Genomic DNA, 16,309 nt, shown 5'->3' with positions numbered 1-16,309 from the left:
CTTGGTGCTCCGGTGCCAAGATAGGGATATGGATTCCGTCTATGGCCCCACCACAGTTAGGGAATCCCATTGCAGCAAAGCCATCCACTATGACCTGCACATTTCCTAGGGTCACTACCCTTGATATCAGCAGATCTTTGATTGCGTGGACTACTTGCATCACAGCAGCCCCAACAGTAGATTTGCCCACTCCAAATTGATTCCCAACTGACCGGTAGCTGTCTGGCATTGCAAGCTTCCACAGGGCTATCGCCACTCGCTTCTCAACTGTGAGGGCTGCTCTCATCTTGGTATTCATGCGCTTCAGGGCAGGGGAAAGCGAGTCACAAAGTTCCATGAAAGTGCCCTTACGCATGCGAAAGTTTCGCAGCCACTGGGAATCGTCCCAGACCTGCAACACTATGCGGTCCCACCAGTCTGTGCTTGTTTCCCGAGCCCAGAATCGGCGTTCCACAGCATGAACCTGCCCCATTAGCACCATGATGCATGCATTGGCAGGGCCCATGCTTTCAGAGAAATCTGTGTCCATGTCCTGATCACTCACGTGACCGCGCTGACGTCGCCTCCTCGCCCGGTATCGCTTTGCCAGGTTCTGGTGCTGCATATACTGCTGGATAATGCGTGTGGTGTTTAATGTGCTCCTAATTGCCAAAGTGAGCTGAGCGGCCTCCATGCTTGGTATGGCGTCCGCACAGAAAAAAGGCGCGGAATGATTGTCTGCTGTTGCTCTGACGGAGGGAGGGGCGATTGACGACACGGCTTACAGGGTTGGCTTCAGGGAGCTAAAATCAACAAAGCGGATGGCTTTGCATCAAGGACTATTTCAGGCATGACTTCACGGAGGGTTCCAATAAGAAATGGTGCACCTAAGTTATTGTTCTTATTGGAACAAGGAGGTTAGCCTGGCCTCTGATTGATACATGGCTAGATTTACCTCGCTGCACCTTCTCTGTGAGTGACTGCAGTGTGACCTAGAGAATGAGTCCCCTAGATGGGGGAGGAGGCAAATGACTACAAAACAAATCTGGTCTATTTCTTGTTTTGATCCACTCCATCTATCTTTTACATCTTTGGCTGGCAGCAGACGGTGCAGAAGGACTGCATGCCATCCACATCTCATGGCTGCTCGGCAGAAGACGGTGCAGTAGGACTGCTAGCAATCCGTATCGCCTGCCCGCTCACCATAAGACAGTTCAATAGGACTGACTGCAGGACTAAAGAGAATGACCTGGTCAAGTCACTCCAAATTTAGTCCCTGCGCCCATGTCTGCCCAGGCGCTCCCAGCCGACGTGGCCAGGAGCACCTCAGACATGACGAGGACGGCTACCAGTCGTACTGTACCGTCTGCTGCCAGAAGGCAATGGGTTGCTGCTGCTGTGTAGCAATGCCGTACCACGTCTGCCAGCACCCAGGAGACATACTGTGACGGTTACCTGAGCGGGCTCCATGCTTGCGGTGGTATGGCGTCTGCACAGGTAACTCAGGAAAAAAGGCGCGAAACAATTGTCTGCCCTTGCTTTCACGGAGGGAGGGAGGGAAGGGGGGCCTGACGATATGTACCCAGAACCACCCGTGACAATGTTTTAGCTCCATCAGGCATTGGGATCTCAACCCAGAATTCCAATGGGCAGCGGAGACTGCGGGAACTGTGGGATAGCTACCCACAGTGCAACGCTCCGGAAGTCGACGCTAGCCTCGGTACTGTGGAAGCACTCCGCCGAGTTAATGCACTTAATGCACTTAGAGCATTTTCTGTGGGGACACACACACTCGAATATATAAAACCGATTTCTAAAAAACCGACTTCTATAAATTCGACCTTATTCCGTAGTGTAGACATACCCTGGGATCTACTAGTCAGGACAAAGGGTTGCTCAAGGTCAGGTTGAGTGCTATAGCAGCCTTTGCATCAAAGTGTGATGTTCGTTCCCCTCCTCCATTTGCTTATATTCTTGTTGGTTGGTTGGTTATTAAATAAAGTTGCTGCCATTATGCCAGAAATTATTCACTTTTGGGAAGTACATTTTTGGGAATCCTCTGGGCCATGCTATTACAGGAATATTAAATCCATATGATTAAAAACACAATATGAATGTAAACAAAGACAAAAGAAATTTATGTAATGTTAAATGTATTATGAAATACAAACACATTATGGCTACTTCAAATATTACTCAGTGTGGTCAATGTCAATTGAGATCATCAAGGCAGAACTACAAAAACAAGTTAGACCAGCTTGTAGGTCCAACTAGAGTATCTGATTTTTCAAGGTACATGCTGAATATTTTCCATTTATAAATCAGTGTTCTCGGTTTGTCTATTTATGCTAATTCTGCCATTTAACCCTTTGTTTTCTGCTCCCAGTTTAAGCCAATATACTCTTTTACTACAAACCAGACAGTTATATCAAGATGCTCAAAGAAACCTACATTTATACATAACAGTAAGATGCACAAGAGAAACATGTCTTATGACTTTGTTGTGCCACTTACAACATCAAGATTTGTATCAGCCATTCCTGAGTAAGGCCTGTAAATCTATAAATAAGGCAAGGAATTTTAGTATGTTTCACTTCCATCCATTGCTAAGTAATTTTGTACATCAATTTTGTTTCAAGAAAAGAATGTAGAGCAAAATGTCTAAAATATAAGCAATATTCAGTCGCTCAATCTCTCAGATGGATTGTGATATGAAAGTGGAGAGAAAACCTCCATGTTTTTCCCAAAGAATATGTTCTTCATCCTCACTTTGTCAATATTGTATCTCTGAGCGATTTCATTGCACATTCATAGATTTGATGACTGCACAATTTTCTCTTTCCATTGAATCTACAACCTTTGAATTCAGACCATGCTAATTTTATCTGGTGTTTTTTTCTAATGAGATTAATTCTTTGGAAGTAATTAAGATAAAGAAAAGGGAAGGATGGAAAACTGGATAATTTTAAATAGGAATTACCCTACATGTTGTATATAATGGATAAGATTACCTATTCTTTGTTTGGAACATGGGTGTTTGTAAGGGAATATGATTACATTTTCAATCTCATTTTAAAAAATCATTTAGATTCTTATCTTTTAACATTTTTGCTAGTGCTGCATTTTCAAAAGAGTCTGTTACTGGTTATAGAATGATTCAAAGAAACTTTATTAATGCTTAGCAATGGTTAGAGATCAGTAGTAAATGGACTCTATTGTCAGTGAAGGAAAACAAAATTAACTTTTATTCTCTACAAACTGCAGTTCTTTAGCATTCACTGAAGTTAGAGCCATGAAGTTCACTGCCTAAGGGTCTCTTGGGTTATAAATATTCCATTTTCACTATTGTATATCTGGTCAGTACTGAGCTTCTGTTGGTAAAAGTCATTGTACATTTACTCCCACTGTACCACAGTTTATTTCAGTATTGACAAGAATTAATGTCAATAAAATGCATTGTCGTTCATATTGTGTACAGCTAAACACGTGCTGTACAGTCTGAGTTGCTCAAAGAATAACCATATAACGTTGTTGCAATTTGGTAACTAAAAAAAAATCATATTTATATATTGCTTAGTTTGTTAGTAATTAAAAAACCCATAGCACGATAGGTAGCCTGTTGGCTTAGTGTGCACTAGTATTCACCTCTGCAGACCTCACTTAAAATACAGGCTTCAGTCACACAAATTTTGGCCAGGAGTTTTGTAGTCTTATCCTACTTCTCAGTGGACGTGTGCATGCATCACAAAACTACCACACAGGTTGGAATCATTCAGAATGATAGTCTGTGTGCACGAGAGGGCCAGCATTACAGTTATAGTGGGGTTGCAGGGCAGGATTGAGGTACATTGGCAGAGCAGTGCAGGCTGGGAAGCTTGCACAGCAGCTCACTCTCTCACTGGTCATAGTCCTTCAGACAGGACTACATTAACACAAACTGGGAACTTTTTAGTTCGCACCCTCAGCACCCACACTGGCGAGTCACAGTGCAGCAATTTAGTGTACACTGCTGTAGTTCAAACTACAGTGGAGTAGTGCAGACATAGCCAAGTTAAAGAATCACTCTTTTCAATCTCTCCTCAAATGAGACTTTAATCATTCTCTCCACCCTTTTCTGGACAAATGCAATAAGATCTTTATTCAGTATATTAAGGGTATGTCTACACTGCAGCTGGCCCGGGCCATCTGACTCCGGCTCAGAGAACTCAGGCTACGGGACTGTTAAATTGTGGTGTAGACAGTTGGGCTTGGGCTGGAGCCCAAACTCTAGGACCCTGTGAGATGGGAGGTTCCCATGGCTTGAGTTGCAGCCCAATTCCAAACATCTAAACCACAATTAAACAGCCCCGCAACCTGAGCCTTGCAAGCCTGAGTCAGCTGGCATGGGCCAGCTGTCGGTGTCTAATTGCAGTGTAGACATAACCTATGTGACCAGTATTGGCCCCAGACAGCTTATCTTCTTCACCTGTGTCCTTATATCATCACCTTAACTAGAACAATGTTTTTAGCAACAAGCTAAGGTGGGTGTTAGCAAAAAAACACTCTACCCCTTGTTTATACTATATGATACCAAAGGGTGCTATGCGTGGAAAGACACACCCATCAAATTAAAATTTTCTCAGAGATAAAATACTGAAATAGAGAGCCTCTCTGGTGGAGAATGTACTGAAAGTTCACTAAATGGGAACTGTTCTTCTACCTCATCTGATTCTGATCTACTTTTTATTCAAGCTGAATGGTCATGTACTTCTGAATCTAGAAGTAGCCTGCTAACAAAGCCTTCTCTCCACCCGTGCCTCCTCTCCCTGTGAGGCATGTTTCAGCAGAATGAAAGATAGATCTTAGTCATCACCCTCAACTTGACATTTTTATAAGATCAGAATAAGGCTGTGCTGTGCCATAACCATGACTAATGAACTAAAAATACATTGGGTTAAGCCTAAGGCAAAAAGGGGGGTATATTACATCAATTTTGGGGAGAAAATTACCCTTTAATTGAAGTTCAATAGTAAATTACATTGCATCACATTAATTAGAAGATGAAGGGTAACTGATTCAAAATTATTCTCTTACTCTATCAGTCTCTATTTTTAAGTGCTGCTCTTTCACTGAATTAAACAAAATTCAGTACTTCTAGTGCTCCTTTATAATAAAGTCTAACTAAATACTTAGACATAGTAAATGAGAACCCAAGACCTCATGAAAAAAGTGATCACACACTTTTAAGCAACTACAACAAAACTAAGACTAAAATATACTTACTTTAAATGATTGGTATCGTTCATCAGTTAACATGTCTTTAGCTCTAGAACTCTCTCCTTCTTCAATAATCTCCTGTACATACAGTAATAGGTTACTTTTTACTCTGAAATTATTTAACTGTAATATAATAGTCCAGTGGGAACTCTTATCAGCAGAGAGAGCGAGCACGAGAGAGAGAGAGAGAGCACCCTTGTTTTATTCCTAAAGGACCAAATCCTGCAATCCTTACTTAAGCAAAACTTCCATTAACTCAAGAATGGAGTAAAGATTTGGTCCACAAAAAATACTCCACATTATTCGCAATTGGGCATCAAGTTATTCCCCAATTGTCTATCAGATTGCAATTATTTCACATGCACAAAAGTTTATGCTCAAATAAATTGGTTAGTCTCTTAGGTGCCACAAGTACTCCTTTTTATTGAGCTGTTCTGAAAATCATATTTTCAGCATTGATAGTTTATTACAAACAAACCCAGAAGCACTGTGGCAATAGATATATATATATATTTTTTTTTCTCAGTGTAAAAAAAAAAAAAAAAGCTTCATTCCATTGTGCTGGAGATCTGAATTGAATTCCCAGTCCCCAGGCCAGCAGAGACTAAGAGCATTGTAGCGGCAATATTCTCACCCCATGAAGGAAAGGGGAAAAGGGAAACAGAGTGAATCACAACGTTCAGCAGTGACCTCTCTGGATAACTACAGCATTCTGCTCTATTGTCTCCTGAAATAATAGTGGCTGAGACATGGGGTCCTGAAAGGGCCAAAAACTAAAGCCATGAAAAATGTAGGAGATTCGCAAGGCTCCAACAAGAATGTGGAGTTTGCCCCTCACCTGGATGAAAGGCTCTTCTGTAAGTAGGAGAGAGGAAGAAATTAACACTGAGGCCCAGATTCACAAAAGTATTTAGGTATCAGTGGGATTTAGGCACCAAAGTACTTCTGTGAATCTGTGCCTAAATTACTAAAACATGTACAGGTTTTGCCAAAACAATATTTTCAATAAAGCATTAAACTAACAAAATGATGTTGCCAAGTACTGTGCAGAACAAGTCATATATGAAGAGGTATTAAGTCATTTAAATGAGAGAATGTATTTTAAAGCAACACACTATACATGGTATCTCATTATTTATTCTTGAATTGCCTTAATTCATTAGGAATGGTTCTATGACAGGTCATGTTTATTGTAAATTTAAGGAATGCACAAAAAGTCAGATCATTATAAAAGATACACAGAAGTCACTGAAAGAAAAGGAGTATTTGTGGCACCTCAGAGACTAACAAATTTATTTGAGCATAAGCTTTCGTGAGCTACAGCTCACTTCATAGGATGCATGCAGTGGAAAATACAGTGGGGAGATTTTATATACACAGAGAACGTGAAACAATGGGTACACACTGTAACGAATATAACATAACTTTGTTTCTCCTGTATTAGAGTTATCCCCACTAACAAACATCTTGACCCCCTTTGGCCCCTAAAAAAATTAGAGCTGTAAAAGAAACATCTAGCAGGGAATTCACTGTATCATTACCTCAATGACATTTCTGATTTCACCTTCCATGCAGGGCAGTCCTTTTAGATCTTCCATTCTGACTACAGTAAATGGAAGGAATTTCAGCACAGAGGCTGCTCTCATAAATGCAAGGCAAGGTACTTCATTTTCTCTGAACTCGTAATTTTCAGCCAGTATCTCAAAAGCATCCTGGGGTAAAAAACAAAAAACAACCAAATTAATAAAAGCTGAAATATTCTATATGCCCCTTAGAAAGCTTAGAGTTTGCAAACTGATTCACAGATTATTTCTTTCTTCTTTGGAACAGAAACAGTAAAGCTGGTTGGAAACGTTTTGAAAGAACCATTTTCTGTTGGAATGTGCAGTTCTGCCAAAATCAAAAACACTTCATGAAAATGGCAATTTTGTAAAAATTTCATTGAGGAGAATAAAAGAAAGGTCTGACAATGACAAAAATGTCCTATTTTGACGTTTTTAAAACCAAACAGTTTGACATTTTGTATAAATTTTTATTTTGCATAATATTATATTATATAATATAAAATAAAAGTTAAAACAAAGTGTTTTGATCCAAGACTAATTTTAACATTTTCCTTCACAGAGAATTTTGAAGTGTTTGGGTTTCATTCCAATTCTGAGCGAAGCCGAATTTCAAAATCCTTGACTAAATGGAATTTCTGTCCTCCACACAGCTCTAACCCACAGGGAATGACCTATAGGCACATATTTTCATATGTGTGCTTAAAAAAGCAACCTGACAGTGAACTGCCATCTGGTACTTGAGCACCAGAGATGATTTAACCACCTCCATGTATTTAAGAAAATGCTCCAGAGCCTGAGAAGGTGAAATAGCTTCTGCAAGTTTTCGAAATTTGCTCAAATGTACTTTATTCAGCATGTCATGCCATGACATCTTTGTTTCTCAGATACAATCAAAGAAAAGTATGTGGCAGGCCCGGCAGCCCCAAGAGTTTGTTCTCTTCTTTCAACTTGCAGCCGTGTTTCTAGTCAGCAAGCTCAAGAAACAGCATTTGCCTGTCCCCTCAACTTTTCAGCCTATACAAAGGGAAAAGGGCATTCTTTGACTCTTCACTTATCCTGGGCTTGGTTTATTGAAGCTCCTGCACTCACAAGCTGCTTGACAGGGCAGTGATATTTACTATCCACATGTCATGTGCAGAGCTTTGGGGAAAAAACACAACAAATATCTTTACTTCTTTAAAAATAGCAAAATTCTTTGAAAAATGAAATGCAAGGACCTGATCCCAAGATGGTTCAGAAGGCATTTGTTTGTAATCTTTTCTAATGTAGCACTTATAAGTTTCAAGTTTCTCATGGGAGACTTCAATCACCTTGATATCTGCTGGGAGAGCAATACAGCGGTGCACAGACAATTTCCTGGTGCAAGTGCTGGAGGAACCAACTAGGGGCAGACCTCTTCTTGACCTGCTGCTCACAAACTGGGAAGAATTAGTAGGGGAAGGAAAAGTGGATGGGAACCTGGAAGGCAGTGACCATGAGATGGTCGAGTTCAGGATCCTGACACAAGGAAGAAAGGAGAGCAGCAGAATATGGACCTTGGACTTCAGAAAAGCAAACTTTGACTCCCTTAGGGAACTGATGGGCAGGATCCCCTGGGAGAATAACATGAGGGGGAAAGGAGTCCAGGAGAGCTGGCTGTCTTTTAAAGAATCCTTATTGAGATTACAGGAACAAATCATCCCGATGTGTAGAAAGAATAATAAATATGGCAGGCGACCAGCTTGGCTTAACAGCGAAATCCCTGCTGATCTTAAACACAAAAAAGAAGCTTACAAGAAGTGGAAGATTGGACAAATGACCAGGGAGGAGTATAAAAATATTGCCCAGGCATGCAGGAGTGAAATCAGGAAGCCCAAATCATACTTGGAGTTGCAGCTAGCAAGAGATGTTAAGAGTAACAAGAAGGGTTTCTCAGGTATGTTAGCAACAAGAAGAAAGTCAAGGAAAGTGTGGGCCCCTTACTGAATGAGGGAGGCAACCTAGTGACAGAGGATGTGGAAAAAGCTAATGTACTCAATGCTTTTTTTTTTTTTGCCTCTGTCTTCACGAACAAGGTCAGCTCCCAGACCGCTGCACTGGGCAGCACAGCATGGGGAGCATGTGACCAGTCCTTTTGTGGAGAAAAGTGGTTCGGGACTATTTAGAAAAGCTGGATGAGCACAAGTCCATGGGGCCGGATGAGCTGCATCCAAGAATGCTAAAGGAGTTGGCGGACGTGATTGCAGAGCCATTGGCCATTATCTTTGAAAACTCATGGCGACCGGGGGAGGTCCCGGACAACTGGAAAAAGGCTAATGTAGTGCCCATCTTTAAAAAAGGGAAGGAGGAGGATCCAGGGAACTACAGGCCAGTCAGCCTCACCTCAGTCTCTAGAAAAATCATGGAGCAGGTCCTCAAGGAATCAATTCTGAAGCACTTAGAGGAGAGGAAAGTGATCAGGAACAGTCAGCATGGATTCACCAAGGGCAAGTCATGCCTGACTAACCTAATTGCCTTCTATGACAAGATAACTGGCTGTGTGGATGAGGGGAAAGCAGTGGACGTGTTATTCCTTGACTCCCACAGTATTCTTGCCAGCAAGTTAAAGAAGTACGGGCTGGATGAATGGACTATAAGGTGGATAGAAAGCTGGCTAGATTGTCGGGCTCAACAGGTAGTGACCAATGGCTCCATGTCTAGTTGGCAGCTGGTATCAAGCGGAGTGCCCCAAGGGTTGGTCCTCGGGCCAGTTTTGTTCAGTATCTTCATTAATGATCTGGAGGATGGCGTGGACTGCACCTCAGCAAGTTTGCGGATGTGGGAGGAGAGGTAGATAAGCTGGAGGGTAGGGATAGGATACAGAGGGACCCAGACAAATTAGAGGATTGGGCCAAAAGAAATCTGATGAGGTTCAACAAGGACAAGTGCAGAGTCCTGCACTCAGAATGGAAGAATCCTATGCACCGCTACAGACTAGGGACTGAATGGCTAGGCAGCAGGTCTGCAGAAAAGGATCTAGGGGTTACAGTGGACGAAAAGCTGGATATGAGTCAACAGTGTGCCCTTGTTGCCAAGAAGGCCAATGGCATTTTGGGCTGTATAAGTAGGGGCATTGCCAGCAGATCGAGGGACGTGATCGTTCCCCTCTATTCGACATTGGTGAGGCCTCATCTAGAGCACTGTGTCCAGTTTTGGGCCCCACACTACAAGGATGTGAAAAAATTGGAAAGCGTCCAGCAGAGGGCAACAAAAATGATTAGGGGACTGGAACACATGACTTGTGAGGAGAAGCTGAGGGAACTGAGATTGTTTAGTCTGTGGAAGAGAAGAATGAGGGGGCATTTGATAGCTGCTTTCAACTACCTGAAAGGGGGTTCCAAAGAGGACGGATCTAGACTGTTCTCAGTGGTAGCAGATGACAGAACAAGGAGTAATGGTCTCAAGTTGCAGTGGGGGATGTTTACGTTGGATATTAGGAAAAACTTTTTCACTAGGAGGGTGATGAAGCACTGGAATGCGTTACCTAGGGAAGTGGTGGAAACTTCTTCCTTAGAGGATTATAAGGTCAGGCTTGACAAAGCCCTGGCTAGGATGATTTAGTTGGGGATTTGTCCTGCTTTGAGCAGGGGGTTGGACTAGATGGCCTCCTGAGGTCCCTTCCAACCCTGATATTCTATTATTCTATGACAGGAAGGAGTTGGAGAGAAACAGGGAGTGGATGAAGCCTGGACCCCAGCCTCCACAGCCTGGCAGCCACTAGAACTAAATGAGTTAAAAAGAAAGTAAACACCCAATGAGGGCTGAAATAAACTTCCTTCCCTGGGACCAAGGAGATGTGGGGGGCAGATGGGAAGCAGGACTGGAATTCTGAGTCAGGACGTCCCTGACAGTGCCACACTACTCTTTTTCTTCACAGGGCTGATCATAAAGGGTCAGTCTGGACCTTTGTTAGTGTATAGGTGTTATACCAATAAAATAAAAACCAGCAGGATCTTATTAAAGGGGAAAAGGCAAAATACCACATTTATTGTGAATACAGAAAGAATTATAGTAAGCAGTTAGTTATAGCTATAACATTCCATTCAATCTCATATTTATTCACACATTCATTCATGCACACACACACACACAGGTTCTGCAAGGTTGTTATCATAGTTACCAGCCTTAGAGTTGCTCATGCCAAGCCACTGGCCAGGTGGCCTGAACATGAGGAGGGAGCAGGTCCTTGTCAGATGCTCATCTGTTGCTCCTGGAAGTTGGTTTGCAGAATCAGACCCCAAAGTTCTCACTTTCTAGAGTCCATTTTTATAGGAGTTTTTTCCTATGCCAGTCTATGGGAATTGCTTCATCATGCTCTTGCTGAACCAATCAGCAGATAGCACATTCCTGATGGCTCCGTGCTGCCAGATGTTATCTTGTTCTTTGGTTCTCCCATTCTTGAGGCTGTTGGATGGATTCCAGTCTGCCCTCCGGGGGTCCTCTGGTTATTTCCACTTGACACCTTCTTCAGCCGATGGATACTGGATTCTTAGGCTGGCACCTCCCTGATCATTCAGTTATTTATCCACACCAAGCATCCATCCACATACATCCTCTATCTCTATTTTAATCACAATTGTTAATACAACAAAAGGGCGGGGAGTCTCTGGGTGCTGTTTCTGTTGTTACAGAGTATTGCTTTGAGTCTCTCTCTGTGTGAATTGATTTGAGAACAGACTCTGTCTTAGAATGTACTAACGCAATTAGCAGCTTGCAAGTTTCACACATAGAGGGAGAGAAACAGTACCAAAAACCAGGAGACCTCTTAATTAGTAATACCCTGGAATTTAAACTATGGGGAATCAAACTCACTTGGGATTTTAATACAGAATTTCTTTAATATGATCCAACAAAGGTATGGTGAGACTAGAGCAAGTGTAATACAGGCAGAGTGAGCCAAAGACCAGAGCAGATACAGCAGTTGATGTTACCTAGAGGGAAGACTACGCGGCTCTGACTGAGCAGTGTCTCTCTTTTTCTCCTTTAATATTTGAGGGCTTGTTTGGTATGTTTCAGGGTTAGATTTAAATTAATTTAAATCTAATGTAATTTATTTATTATTAATTAGATCTTAGAGTTTGATTTGTTTGAATTTTAGATTATGTTGTTCCTTAAAATATATTAGAGACAAAAATTAAGTTCAAGCATAATGACTTGTACATCTTAAATTCTACCTGCTTAATATTTCCAGACATACTGTGCCTGGTCCCAACCCCACTGATTTACAGCACGATAAATCCTGTAGCTTTAATCTTAATTTACACCAGTGTAAAGGAACAGAATTTGGCCCAGTATATTGAAAGGGCACAGTTCAATTTAAAAAAAATAAAGTTTTTTTTAAATGTCCTTAGCTGGGTTCTAATAATCTAGTTTATTAAAACTGAAATAATTTTTCAAAATTTAATTTAATTTGTGCAATGAATATTGATTACATTTCAGTCAGCTTGGACAATGAAAATAGGCCAGTTAGAATACCATAGTATTAGGGTTGTAAACAATGCAGGGATGTGTTTAAAGTGAAAGAAAACAACTGTTTTCATTAAAATCTTTTTTAAAAGGTGTGAAATATTTCTATTGACTTCAGAATTTGTGAAACATCATTTTTAACAAAACGTAAATGTTAAGAGACACCTTTTATTGAATAAAAGCTTTTTTTCTTTTGCCTTGCTTTTTCTACATTCTCATCCTGAAGTGCTCTGTTCCTCTCTGTTCATTGAAAACCTGTTCACCTTTTCTGACTTGGAGACTATTATGGCAGATGTTTTGCTAGGCAGTACATTCTGATTTAGGAATATTTGCTTTACTATCTCTAGTTTTTTTTTCTGTCCTTTCATTTAATCAGGAATTGGTTTCACTCCAGTTAGACCCAATCACGGATTCATAGATAATAAGGCCAGAAGAGACCATACTGATTATCTTGTCTGACCTCCTGTATAATACAGGACTTCACTGAAATAGTCTCCATGTTCAAGCCATAAATAGTTTTGTGTAGTGTCCAGCCTCCACCACTTGCATTAAATGAAATGATGATCTCATTCAGGAGAGGACCACTTGGAACTGTTCTGCCTTCTTTTCCTTCTCTGGATGCAAGAGGATCCCAACCAAATTGATTTACCTTCCACGCTCCAATCATGCATTCGGTTGTCTATGATTGGACCTACATGCTCATACATAGTCTGTGGAAGTCAATGGGGTTCTGCATTCTGCATTGGCATAAAGGTTCCATCTGTATGCAAGATCAGGACCCAAGACCTTTTGTTCCATCAGTAGATCATGTTTAACCTTATTATAGATACATGTCACTGATTCTGTCACTAAGCAAAACTATATGAAGCATACTGTAGCCTGTGTGTGTCTTTTATGCTGAATTGAATGTTAACATTCTGCCTCCTTTCCTGCAATCTTCTTTACATAGCTAACAGCATTCTCACACAATAGGTCCAGAACCAGTTCCCTCTTGAGTCTCTCATGGTTTCCTCTGTTGTTTTCAAGCACAAGCTTCTTATAACACAAACTCATCAGGGCATCATCTTGTTACAAAGAATTGTTTGTTACATATCTTTTTTGCAGGGCAACCTTATTCCTTGCTCTCCCCAACGCTTAGTCACCTTTAATCCATCTCAATAGAGGAATCCTATTTCTAGCTATATATTTATTTACCAGCTCCTGCTACCAGACTAATAAGTGTTGCACTCTTCTGTTTTCAGAGCATCTCATGAAAGACCTCTTGAGATAGGGAGCCGTTTAGGAAGATCTTTGATTTGGTAGCCTCTCTAGCTATTTATACTCAGTTAACCCTTGGGTATAAAAATTCACAGGGAGGGAAGATGGTTTTTTTTCTGAGAGAAGACTGTCTATTAAAGCAATCCACAAAATCATAGGTTCTCATTAGCCTTCTCTAAAGCTGTAAAGCTAATTTCTAATTATAGAAATAGATTCATTCATTACACTTTCATTCATTCGCCTTATTTTTTAAAATATTCAATTTCTTAATTTATTCATTTCTTTATATATGTTTTTAACAAGTGTGTGCAAATTATACATGATTTTTAAAGGAAACTATAGACAGCAACAGAAAACTAACTTAGAAAAGGGGACACATCCCATTTGTGCACACCAAAGGATGGGAGGTCACACTCCACAGAGATTCACCCAGTTATTGTAGAGGAAGGCATATATAGCACCTTCACACACCAGTGCAGTATGGCAGCCAGAGGGAGATTTATCCCAAACTGGGGTGAGGTGGCCAGGATGTGTTTTCATTATACTGGCTGGAAAACAAGAATTCTGTTTCATGAAAAATGTTGTTTTGGGATGAGAGAGGGAGAGAGAATTAGCTAATAACTTGGTGATTGCAGCATTAATGTGGGATGTGGTAAATCCAGTTCAGGTCCTTGACCAACTCAAGCAGAGCACCCCACTTAAAACTCTTCTATCAGTGTTGAAAAAATGTTCATTGGGAAGTTTTCTAACATCCAGGAGGGAATTTCTCATCAAAACCAGAGATAGCCCCACCCTAGAATAGCCCAGTGATTAGGATATTGACCTGGATGTGACAGATCCCAGTGCAAATCTCTGTTAAAAATCAAGAAGAGTAGGGACTTGAACCTGGGTCTTCTATAGGAGTGCCCTAATCTGTAGGCTATTGGCTATTCTTGGTTAATTTTCTCTCACCAGGAAGTGCACCCTGGACCTGAGAAACCTTCCCAACAAAACTTCTCTTTTAAACAATACATTTCAGTTAAAAGTTTTGGTTTTGATGAATCAACAGTTCCCAGGAAAACAGTTTTGTTAAAAGTTCCAAACCAGCTCTAATTTCAACCACTAGTTTCACACCAGGAGAAAAGAGTTTTAACCTCTTCTGGGAGCTCCATGACAGGCCATGGATTCAGTGCATCATTAGCAAAACCTCTCGTCAGCCAACCATAACCATTTTACAGTTTTGCTAGCTGCTTGCAGGCCCTTGGGTGGAAGAAGGCCATGAAATAGGGGTATTACGCCATTGCAACCTCTCTCTAGGTGGAGTTTCTATGGCAGGGAGCCTGTTGTGAACGAGGTCAAAGGAGTTTCTGCCAATACTTTCTCTTACTTGGTTTAAACTACAAAACAAAGTGGTAAACTAACAAAAAAAAATAAATTCAGAACTAACCCTAAACAATAGTGCAATTGTGACCTTTTAGTGGCAGAAAGTGGAAGGGGTTAGGTAAAGTAACTTTGATTTAAGCCGGTCTCTCTGTCTGTCACCTAGGGCAGAATCTTGCCCTTTCTCCTACAAATACATCAGTTGGCCAAGAATGGACCTTAAATTTGAGGGTTGCACTGGTTGGGAAACTAGCCACTGTGAGGCAGGGTATTACAGTATTGCCACCACCAACCATTCAAAACTCACGCCTCAGGCCCCAGAAAGTTATGCATTTGGCTTAAAAATCATGAGATTAAAAAAATACATTTGTGCTTTTTTTTTAATTTGCCCTCTTTAGGATACACTCATTTCACATCTTCAGTCTTTTTCCTCAGCGATGAGAGCTAAGACTTAGAGCTAGTAGAAAAATTTCTAACAAAACAGTTTAAGAAGAAAATTGAGTTTTTGACTAAATGAAAATTTTTGTGGAGAGTGTTTCCTTGTTTTGACAAAAAGTCAAAAATTTCCATTAATAAAATAACCTATCCTACAGCCAGCCCTACTAAAATCCTACTATTTTATTTTTAATGAAAGCTGAGAGTATCATGTAATCACTTCACTGAAAGACCAGGGCTTTAAGAAAAACAAGTATCTTGAAACTCACAATAAAATCACAAGAATTGGCAACACTGGAATTGTCATGTTGGGAATCAGGCAGGGGCAAAGAGAACACAGAGGCAAGTGGGGTTTCAGTGTTTTATTACAGGTAACCCAGCAGTGATGTAGATAGCACTGCTTCCAGATGTAGTGAGATGTTCCAGATTAATCCCTGAAGTACTGTCCAAATGGGACTGTCCAACAGTCAGGCAACTGTGGAAAGATACAAACACAAAAGTTAAAATAGCGCTCAGCTTCAGCAGCCGATTCGGAGCCAAAAATAATATGCCAGGGAATTATTTACCTGTTAAGATGGGTTTAACTCCCCCACAAAGATGTTCATTCTCAAAGGCTGCAATGATCACCAAACATGTGATCTTACAAAAATGGAATAGTACACTCAGAATAGAGCAGTGAATTCAGATCTGTCTGAATTAGCTGTCAAGGAAAGAATATGTTATCACTGTAGATAGCACTTATATGAATTTGAAGAAATTGGGATCTCATTTCTAGATACATTTGGATAAAGATGTTGAGATGGCTCAAAGAATGTGAGCGCTCCATTCCACCTAACCCCTTCCCTCCCCCTCCACAATCATCTCCCTCCTTCCTCTCCTTATTCGTGTATGTCTTCCATTTTATTATTTTTATGCAAACCCTCATACTATGCCTATATAGTGTCATCTGGTTTTGTATTGCCTGGTCTTGCTGC

General features: G+C 40.9%; 1 protein-coding gene across 1 annotated transcript in view; it reads right to left on the bottom strand.

The window, feature by feature from the left end:
• Positions 1–16,309, bottom strand: part of DNTT (DNA nucleotidylexotransferase) — a 212,136-nt gene that overhangs the window by 91,950 nt on the left and 103,877 nt on the right. Inside the window, exons 6-7 of the mRNA XM_074959644.1 lie at positions 6,777–6,947; positions 5,242–5,313 (exon numbers count right to left, since the gene is read on the bottom strand). Of these exons, the coding sequence (XP_074815745.1) occupies positions 5,242–5,313; positions 6,777–6,947 (243 nt within the window). The remainder of the gene's footprint in view (positions 1–5,241; positions 5,314–6,776; positions 6,948–16,309) is intronic.

Source organism: Natator depressus, chromosome 7 (assembly GCF_965152275.1).
Source record: "Natator depressus isolate rNatDep1 chromosome 7, rNatDep2.hap1, whole genome shotgun sequence".
Taxonomy (NCBI): Eukaryota; Metazoa; Chordata; order Testudines; family Cheloniidae; genus Natator; species Natator depressus.
The sequence above is the reverse complement of the archived record's forward strand: the minus strand, read 5'-3'. Positions and strand labels throughout refer to the sequence as shown.